This window comes from Nicotiana tabacum, chromosome 21 (assembly GCF_000715075.1).
Source record: "Nicotiana tabacum cultivar K326 chromosome 21, ASM71507v2, whole genome shotgun sequence".
NCBI classification, from domain to species: domain Eukaryota; kingdom Viridiplantae; phylum Streptophyta; class Magnoliopsida; order Solanales; family Solanaceae; genus Nicotiana; species Nicotiana tabacum.
The window spans coordinates 11,005,441-11,014,246 of NC_134100.1; the positions used below are offsets into that span (position 1 = coordinate 11,005,441).

Consider the following 8,806-nt stretch of genomic DNA (forward strand, 5'->3'; position numbering starts at 1 on the left):
TTTGTTCAAAGCAGTATATCATTTCACTCCATACCTAAATAATGATCAACACTTAATCAAAACATACTGAAGTACAATAAACTTATGGAGTACTTAAATTATATCACATTTACAACTTGATATGGAGATCTAACATATTCTCTAAGTAAACTTCTATCTTGATGGAAATCAACATATTCTCTAAGTAAACTCCTATCTTGAGCAGAGATGCTTTATCGCAGTTCATAGCACTATGGACATCGAACAATCTTAGTGGAAAAGATGACATACAAAGCCAACAGAACAATTAGAAAGCGATAAAACCTGGTGCAAGGGACTTCAATGTTTTATGAAACCGTCTACCCTAATATTATCCTTCCGCGATAGAAACTTCATGCAAATAGGCGGATTCACCCCTGCTAAAGCTAGTATCGAACTTGGCAAGGTCCAGATTCCATCACCACAAATTAGTCCAGATGCAACGGCAGGTCCAAATGCATCAGCCTTAACCTTGTCTATCTTTGTCCAGACGAACAAGATCAGGCTCCCGAGACACATATCAATAGCAAAGTAGGATCCAAGATAGAACGGTATAGCCATTGCCATTGGAAGAGGAATATACTTTGCCTTGTTCTTTCCTACAGCGTCCCTTAAGGCGTTGATGGCAATAGCTCCAAGGAAGAATACGTAACAAAGGGTGAGACAGTTTTTTGGTAGAGCCGAGAAACCTTCGACCCCTAAGATAGACATGTTACGATAGACGAGAGCATAAGGGGCAGGATATTCCGAACCTGGAACACCTAAGTCATGGAAAGCCTTGTAGAAGAGCCAAAATACACAAGGGGAGATAACGCAGCCCATTGCTGTTCCGATTATCTGGCTTATGAACATGGATCTAGGAGAAGCCAACGTCATGTAACCGGTTTTGAAGTCCTGTGTTAGGTCGGATGCAGTGGAGACTATGTTCATCATAACACCACAAGCAGCTAATCCTGCTAGAACTCCGCCATGAGCGGCCCCGGCCCATGTTCCAATTGTGAAAATGGCCAGCTTTCCATACGTGGATGCCAATGACCAGTCGGTGAGACCACAGCCATAAGCATTGCAGAAGGCTAGTATTGGTGCAAAAATATAAATTACCACGATGTAGTACCATTTAAGTTGATGGAAAATATGCGGAAGTGTTACAGTGGAGACGATGGCAATGCTAACGTAACCAGCTATTGCGACCCACGTAGGGATTTGATCCTTAAGGAAAAGCTCGGTTCGTATCTGATCATCATAAGATAAAGAAGGCTCTATAGGAGATCCACGGGCACCAACAGGAAGGACGGACCCTGCTCTTTTCTCACGGATTTGGAAATATATACCATATAACGTTCGTCCAAGTACTTTGCAAAAGTTGTATAGACCATCACCAAGGATCATGGCAATCGCTATGAAGACCTGCAATATACAAGAGCATTATGGAAACACGATAAGCCTCTTTTAATTTTTATAAAAGAATTAAAATTGTCGACTCATATTCATCGTTCTGCTCCAAAAGAGAAGGCGAAAAAGGGAGATTACCCTATAACCTTGTATGCCGTGAAGGCTGCTGTCGCTTTGATTAGCAGGGTACCAATGACCTTTTCTGTCTTGAATAAGAGGCCACATTATACCCCATGAAAGGATAGCTCCAACTAGCAAAGATATGTTGATCAGATAAGGACATATCATCCCAACACCAACATATGTTGCCGAGAAGTCAAAGTAAAACCTGGTCGAATGGAGAAATAAGGTCAAACGATTAAAATGATAAACAGGAAGAAAATAAGTTATCTCGTGTAGAAAAAGAACGAGTTGAGAGGTCCTACTGAGAGACAGATATCAAGAGCAAACAAATATTACCTGTTCTCGTAGGCTTTGAGGCCGAATGTGGGGAAATTCACAAAACCACAGCCATCTCCTGCTGTGAAAAACCATTGGAAGAAACCCCATAAGAAGCTGAAACTGAAAAACTTTCCCAAAGCTTTTACTTGTTTCCTGCAGTTAGCAATAAGGAAAACAAGAATTAGTACTGTCATTTATAAGAAACGACCGTCTAGTAAAATACGTATGAAACACTCACTTTGCTAGCTTAGCTCCTTGTGGTGTGTGGAAACTGTTGATCAGGTGAGCAGTTGCAGTTCCACTTGGATAAATTAGTTTGAAGTCTATGATCATAATCTGAAACATATAATACATTATCTCAATACTGCAATTTATATGAAAAAAGAAGAATAACTGCATCATCAGTTGTGAGCCATTCATTCCAAACTACTTATCGCACAGCTCCAAACTTTGAATCTTTTCTCTACCTCTCAAAAAAAGAACAGATGAAAGTCATGTCTTATGAAAAGGAAAAAGGTCAAAATTTGCCCTGTACTACCCCAAAATTTCCTCACTTTGTCCTCTATTACAATTTAAGTCCATTCATATCCTTGTCGTTAGCAAGATAAAAAGCATCCCAATGCACAAGGCATCCCGCATTACGCAGAGTTCGGAGAAGGGCCACACCCAAAGGATGTGATGTAGACAGCCTACCTAATACAAGCATTAGTGGCTGCTTCCGCAACTTGAACTCGATCTATAAGGGCAACAACAACAACAACAACAACAACGACAACGGCAACAGTCCAGTGTAATCTCACTAGTGGAGTATGGGGAGGGTAGGATGTATGCAGATAGGAGTGGCAAACGGGCGGGTCGGATATGGTTCGGGTCGAAAACGGGTAATGAAAAACGGATCAATTATCCGACCCCACTCATATTTAATACGGATAAAAAACGGGTTAACCGGCGGATAATATGGGTTACCCATATTATCCATAACCTCTTGTATATGATCACTTTTGGTAGAATTCTTAGTCTCCCTAACTTGAGGAACCTCCAATTTGAGGCTTTACAAATGTAAAAGTTAGACCCACTGGTTATCCATGGTTATCTATTTTCTAAATGGATAATATGGTTCTTATCCATATTTGACCCGTTTTTAAAAAGTTCATTATCCAACCTATTTTTTAGTGGATAATATGGGTGGTTAACTGTTTTCTTTTAACCATTTTGCCACCCCTATATGGAGACCTCACCCCTACCTGGAGAAGGTAGAGATGCTGTTTCCGGAAGACCCTCGGCTCAGGCTGACCTATAGGCGCAAACTGTCTCGTATTATAGGGGCAAATTTGAACCTTTTTCCCATATAAAAGTTTGAACAAAGTATTGACTATAGCCTATAGAAGTTTCATTGTGCTAGAAAATATGATAGTATAACATATGGATTAGAGATGTCCTGAGTCAAGAATGTACCTTACGAAGAGGAACCACAGAGAAAAGTCCAAGAAAGCTAACAACAAAAAGGAAACTAATCATCCATCCCAAAGAAGGGTTCTTGATATTATCTGCAGCATTATCTTCATTTGATTGTTTAGCAATAACTTCACTCATGCCAAAAAGATAGCTTCCAAAACCTCCTGCTCATCAAAGGTAATATGCAAATAAACCAAATATGAGCTATTGCATTCTGAGCTGCTTTTAGCACCTTAAAAAGAACTGGAAGAGAAGAGGTTAATTTCTCGTATGGTTTAATATGATGTGATACTATCCGTTTTAGGGCTTGCGCGCACTCCTCACACCATTAAGAGTATCCAATGGTGTGAGGTTGGGTGTAGCCCTTCCCGGAGCTAGCGTGAATGCATGATGCTTTATGGAGCGGACTGACTTTTTTTTTTACTTTCCATATAGGGCTTTGTTCACACATTCATCAAATTTATTGCTCATATTTCAAATCAGTGGGAGCAATCTTCTTTTCCATCTTATAGTTTGGACTTCTTAATTATTTTTTAAATTCATCAGCTAATAGGAAAATACTTGATTAAAATTCAAAAACTTGTAGAGATTATAGCCTAGGTTCCAATAACAAACAATTTAAGAAACATTACAGAAGGCATAAAATTGTCATATAATTCTTTAAGCAATTTTAGCAATTTCTCCAATTTTAGCAACCATTATTTCACTTGAAATACTCTTCAAAAAAATCTTGAAAATTTCAAAAGTATTTCAAGTATTGAAGTTCAGCGGTGGACATAGCACGACGACTTCTTTCGAGTTGGACTATAGATAATTAAATGATTTTAAATACGAGTTTCTTTGTGTGTTTTATATTAAACGTTCGACATGCTGTTATGCAGTAGTAGTGGACATATAACTTAAGATTAAGATCCTTAATCTGGATCTAGCCATGTCAGTAGTATGGACAAAAGGGTTATTTTTTGCCAATATTCTAAAGCAATAATAATTCTCCTATATATGCAGTTCTTCTGGATATACTATATATATCTCGGATATAGCATATCGGAAAGAACTTCTATCTCTATAAGGTATAGACTACCCTTATCAGACCTCACACTGTGGGAATATACTGGTTGTCTGCATATACACTACCCTCCCAAACTCCACACTGTGAGAATATACTGGACGTCTACGTATACATTATCCTCCCCACACATCACACTGTGAGAATATACTGGTGGTTTGCATATACAGTACCCTCCCCAAAACTCACACTGTAATAATATACTAGGCGTTTGTATATACATTATCTTTCCCGGATCCCATTGTATACAATATCACGCATATAATTGTGGAAAATGATGATCAACATTATTAGGTTGACCCACCACTTGCGGGGATGATAACAAAGATCTAAAATAATGTGTGTAGCAAATTTCCAGCTTGCGTAAATGGTAATCACACTAGTCCAACAAGTCAAGTAAATGACACTCCAGTTGTTGCAATGACTTTTAAATTAGTCAATAATTCACACTATTGACTAAACTCATTAATTATTATTTTTCAGAATCCAAGAATATACTAATTCATCAACCTAATTATTTTTTTAATATTATATACAGAAATTGATCGCAAAGTTTAAATCACAAGTCATCTTAGAAAGGGACGTACAAGTGCAAAGTGTAATAAGAGTAGTTTTAAATAAATTAAGATATATAGGTAAAAGTGTTTTACCTTTTTTGCTTAAAAGTGAATGTTATATTTCTATAATTTAAATTAAATTTTGATTCTAACATTTTCATTTCATTCTTAATGTCACTTACTAACTTGACATGCAAATTGAAAGGGTAAATCTTTTACTTGTTATACACATTTTATTTAATTTATGACCACAGGAATGAAAAGTACCTTTTACATATAATCTAAAAATTTATGTCCAATCAAATTAAAATTTAACAAAATTGATAAAATATTAAAGAAGAATAATGACAAGGGCTTTTACGGCTATTCTAGAAATTGACATTTAGCCTAACGAGATGAGACCACCTCCATAGAACCCCACACACCTTTAATTTTCACACCCGTAAAGGATAAAGTAAGTATTTGGATAATATTTGATAGAAATTTTAAGAAAATATTATTTGAAATTTAAAGTTGATTTTTTTTTTTTTAAACAATTCATTTTCGGACATGACTTTCATATGAAAAAAACATTATTTTTAGTAGTAAAAAATTATTATTTTATTTAAAATATTTTTCACTTGAACAAGCTAAAATAACGTAAGTGAAATAATTACAGTTAGACCTTTCTATAACAATATATAACATCCATTGACTATAAAAGTCAAGTTTTTTATTGAAATAATTTTCATATTATGTTATAATATATGTTCTATAGAATAACACTTTGTTATAACAGTCAAAATAATTTCTATCAAATGAGGTTGTTATAAAGAGGTTTGGCTGTATGTATTTTACTTAAAAACTCTTTTTAGAATATTTTATATTTTGAATATTGAAATTTAATATTTACAAATACTGATGCCTAAATTCGGTGATTTTTATACACTGTGGAGTCCACAAAGCCAGCACAAAGCAAGAAGCCTAAAGAGAAATAAACAAATATCCCGTGGACCAAATAATGACATAGTAGATTTCCAAAATTACAGCATGCATTAATGGCGATGTCACTTTGTTTCTTTCTCCATTTAATAGCAAAATGAGATAAACATATGCTTTGACAAAAAATACAAATCAAACTTTATTTCCAACCCCATCTTCATGGAAAGTGATTTCCACGTTAAGTAAAAACCTCTCATCAGCTAAACAAACTCTTTTGTGAAGTCAAACTTAAACTGATTTCTCTTTTAAATTTAATCTAATCACTTAAAAGATAATTAAAGGTAACCGTCAAAGTAAAATTAGTAACGTAAACAAAAGACAGATTATTTGCTACTATTAAAATTTTACTACACCCTTCACTCAAGTAAACAACGCTTATAGGAAGAAAAAAAATTACATCGATATATTATACTTTCTTGACTAGGTCCGACCAGGTTATAATAAGAAAATATTAAAAAAATTTAATACATGTCGGTGAATATAACTAAAAGTTTAACTATTTCTATACAGTAATAGAACAATAACGACCCAATAAAATTTTATTAGTGGGGTTTGGAGAGAATAATATGTACGCAGACCTTATTTATGCTATACACTAATAATAGTAGTACTATTATTATATTAGTAAATTAAAAAGACAATTACAATTATAAGTAACTCGAAAAATAAGTTGGTTAAGCGACACTGACAATATTATTACACTATCAGTTAAATCTCGTAAAAGTTACGGGAACATCAATAACAACAAATTCAGTGTAATTTTATAAGTGGGGTTTAGAAAGACGAATATGTACGCAGCCTTACCCTACCTTACGAAGGTAGAAAGGTTGTTTCTGATAGACCATCTGCTCAAAAAAGCAGAGTCTTATAAAAATTAATCATGTTTAACTTGCATAATTTTTTGAGTAGGATAAAGAGAGGATGAAATTAAACTAAAGAATTACTTACCACTAAAGGCTATGCCAGAAGTTGCAACAACACAAGTCTGAATAACTGTATTTTCTTGACGAGTAAATGGCTGTTTTAGCCAACCAGATTTCTCAAGAAACTTAGTCCAAGTTTTGACAAAGAAAAACCCCAAAAGACCAGCAGAAACATTAAGAGAAGGGATAATTCCAGTAGTGAGATTTAATTTCATAACAATGAAAGTGAATAGAATTCCCAATATAAAGCTCACAAAAAATGCTCTGAATGTTAATTGACTTTGCCATGTTGGAACTTCTTTTGACTCAAAAATTCTTTCTACAGATTGTGTAGATTCTTCTTCTTGTTCTAAATGGGATTCATTGGTTTTTTTGGTAAGAAAATCAACTTGAGAATTTGTATTATTTGTTGAGTATTCATTAGAAGGATATGGTTCTCTTCTATTGACACTATTATTGGATCTATCCATGGTTTTTGTGGTGTATACGAAAAGTATACTCTTTTCTTGGTGTTGTTTAATTTTGCTTTGTTTTCTTGAAATGAGGATTGGTATTTATTGAAGAAGAAAGAAATATGAATAATAATGCGTGCTACTAAGTGGGTCCGACTATATTGTATACAATAAGGTATTTTTCATGTCCAAATTAAAGGAAATGGTTGTCCTTATCAGGTTGTGGGTGGGTAGGAATTGGGTTTGGGGGGGGGGGGGGGGTTGGCTCTGAATATGACTATCATATGGCATTACTATATGGGGGTTTATGAAATATTGAATTGAACGCTTTCTTGATAGAGATGTGGATGGTTTTGTTTTCGTGGTTTCGGTTTACGTGATACCATTTACTCCGTCCCATCCATTTTAAATGATTTTTTGGTTTATTTTACACATATTAAAAAATTCATCTTTTAATTACTATGACTTATAATATTTTTTTAAGTATATAGTTTTTAAATGTATAAAATTATTTCGAAAAACTCGTAAACGGTATATCAAGTTCAAATTAAAATTACTCTTTTTGTCTCACTTTATGTGCACTTTATGTGATAGAGATACGGAATGCGAGGGTCAAATTGTTTAATTTACAAAATTATAATTCTAAGTTTTTTAAAATATATTACGTTTTTGCAATTACATAAAAAAAATATAAGTCAGAAGAATTAACATTTTAAAATATTCACAACACATATGAAAAAATCACGTTCAAAGAAAAATTCTCTTTGACTTTCCAAATAATAACTACATGGATAGAGAGAATAAGTAGTTTTACTACTTACCTTGACGGGGTCAATGGGCAATCAACAAGGCTCATGGCCTAGGTTGGTGACCTCTATTGTACTTTAGAGAGGTGCTCGCCTAAGATCGATCCAAGTCATTGAGCTTACGTTATAATTTGTGACAGCAGAGACTTGCGTTCGCACAACCCTTATTAAAAAAAGTAGTTTCACCTCTTTAATATATCCCCGTCACATAAAATGAAACAGAGTGAATATAAATTGAAGTAAAGCATACACATTATTTAATTATAATTAAGCTAACAATCTATTGCATTCAGCGATTTAGCATAATTATTAGAGCCAATAATATCTATTACGTGAGCAATGATGGGGGAGTGAGGAAAAAGGTGAATCTCTTGAGATAGAGATTCTGAGGATTCTATGAAGAGTGAGAGTTGACAATTAAGCTGGCGGTGGTCCGCGTGAGTTAACCCAATGACCAAATTCGGCTCCAATTCAAAATTTAAGCTTTATGAATTTAATATTTAAAACTTTTATTATTAAATCTATTATACTTTAAAGTTATAAATTTATATTAACTATTCTTACGATTATAATAAACTTTATGCATAAATTTATAGTTATCGTCGAAAGTCTAGATTCAATTGAACCCGATATTCCTAAACTACGTCCGACCCTAAATTGGCTCCACAAGTTGGTTTTGGTTCAGAAGGCAACTTGCAATTAGTCATACTGTCAA

General features: G+C 34.3%; 1 protein-coding gene and 1 non-coding gene across 2 annotated transcripts; one reads left to right on the forward strand and one right to left on the reverse strand.

Moving 5' to 3' along the window:
- On the reverse strand, positions 1-7,411 carry LOC107796775 (putative metal-nicotianamine transporter YSL7). The gene is made up of 6 exons (XM_016619585.2): positions 6,859-7,411; positions 3,307-3,470; positions 2,090-2,187; positions 1,870-2,004; positions 1,549-1,738; positions 1-1,425 (listed from the first exon to the last, which is right to left on the reverse strand). Exons 1-6 carry the CDS (start codon positions 7,301-7,303, stop codon positions 319-321), a joined length of 2,139 nt encoding a protein of 712 aa, XP_016475071.1. The 5' UTR covers positions 7,304-7,411; the 3' UTR covers positions 1-318.
- A 687-nt stretch (positions 7,412-8,098) lies between these two features.
- On the forward strand, positions 8,099-8,259 carry LOC142175635 (U1 spliceosomal RNA). Its single transcript, XR_012704731.1, has one exon. It is a non-coding gene; the product is annotated as a U1 spliceosomal RNA (small nuclear RNA).
- Positions 8,260-8,806: the final 547 nt, after the last annotated feature.

Excerpts from the sequence above, each read along its gene's own strand:
- LOC107796775 (XM_016619585.2), bottom strand. The coding sequence starts at position 7,303 with ATGGATAGATCCAATAATAGTGTCAATAGAAGAGAACCATATCCTTCT. Across the intron at positions 3,471-6,858 it reads TTCTGGCATAGCCTTTAGTG|GAGGTTTTGGAAGCTATCTT; the intron begins GTAAGTAATTCT and ends TTTGATGAGCAG. Across the intron at positions 1,426-1,548 it reads ACGGCATACAAGGTTATAGG|GTCTTCATAGCGATTGCCAT; the intron begins GTAATCTCCCTT and ends TGTATATTGCAG.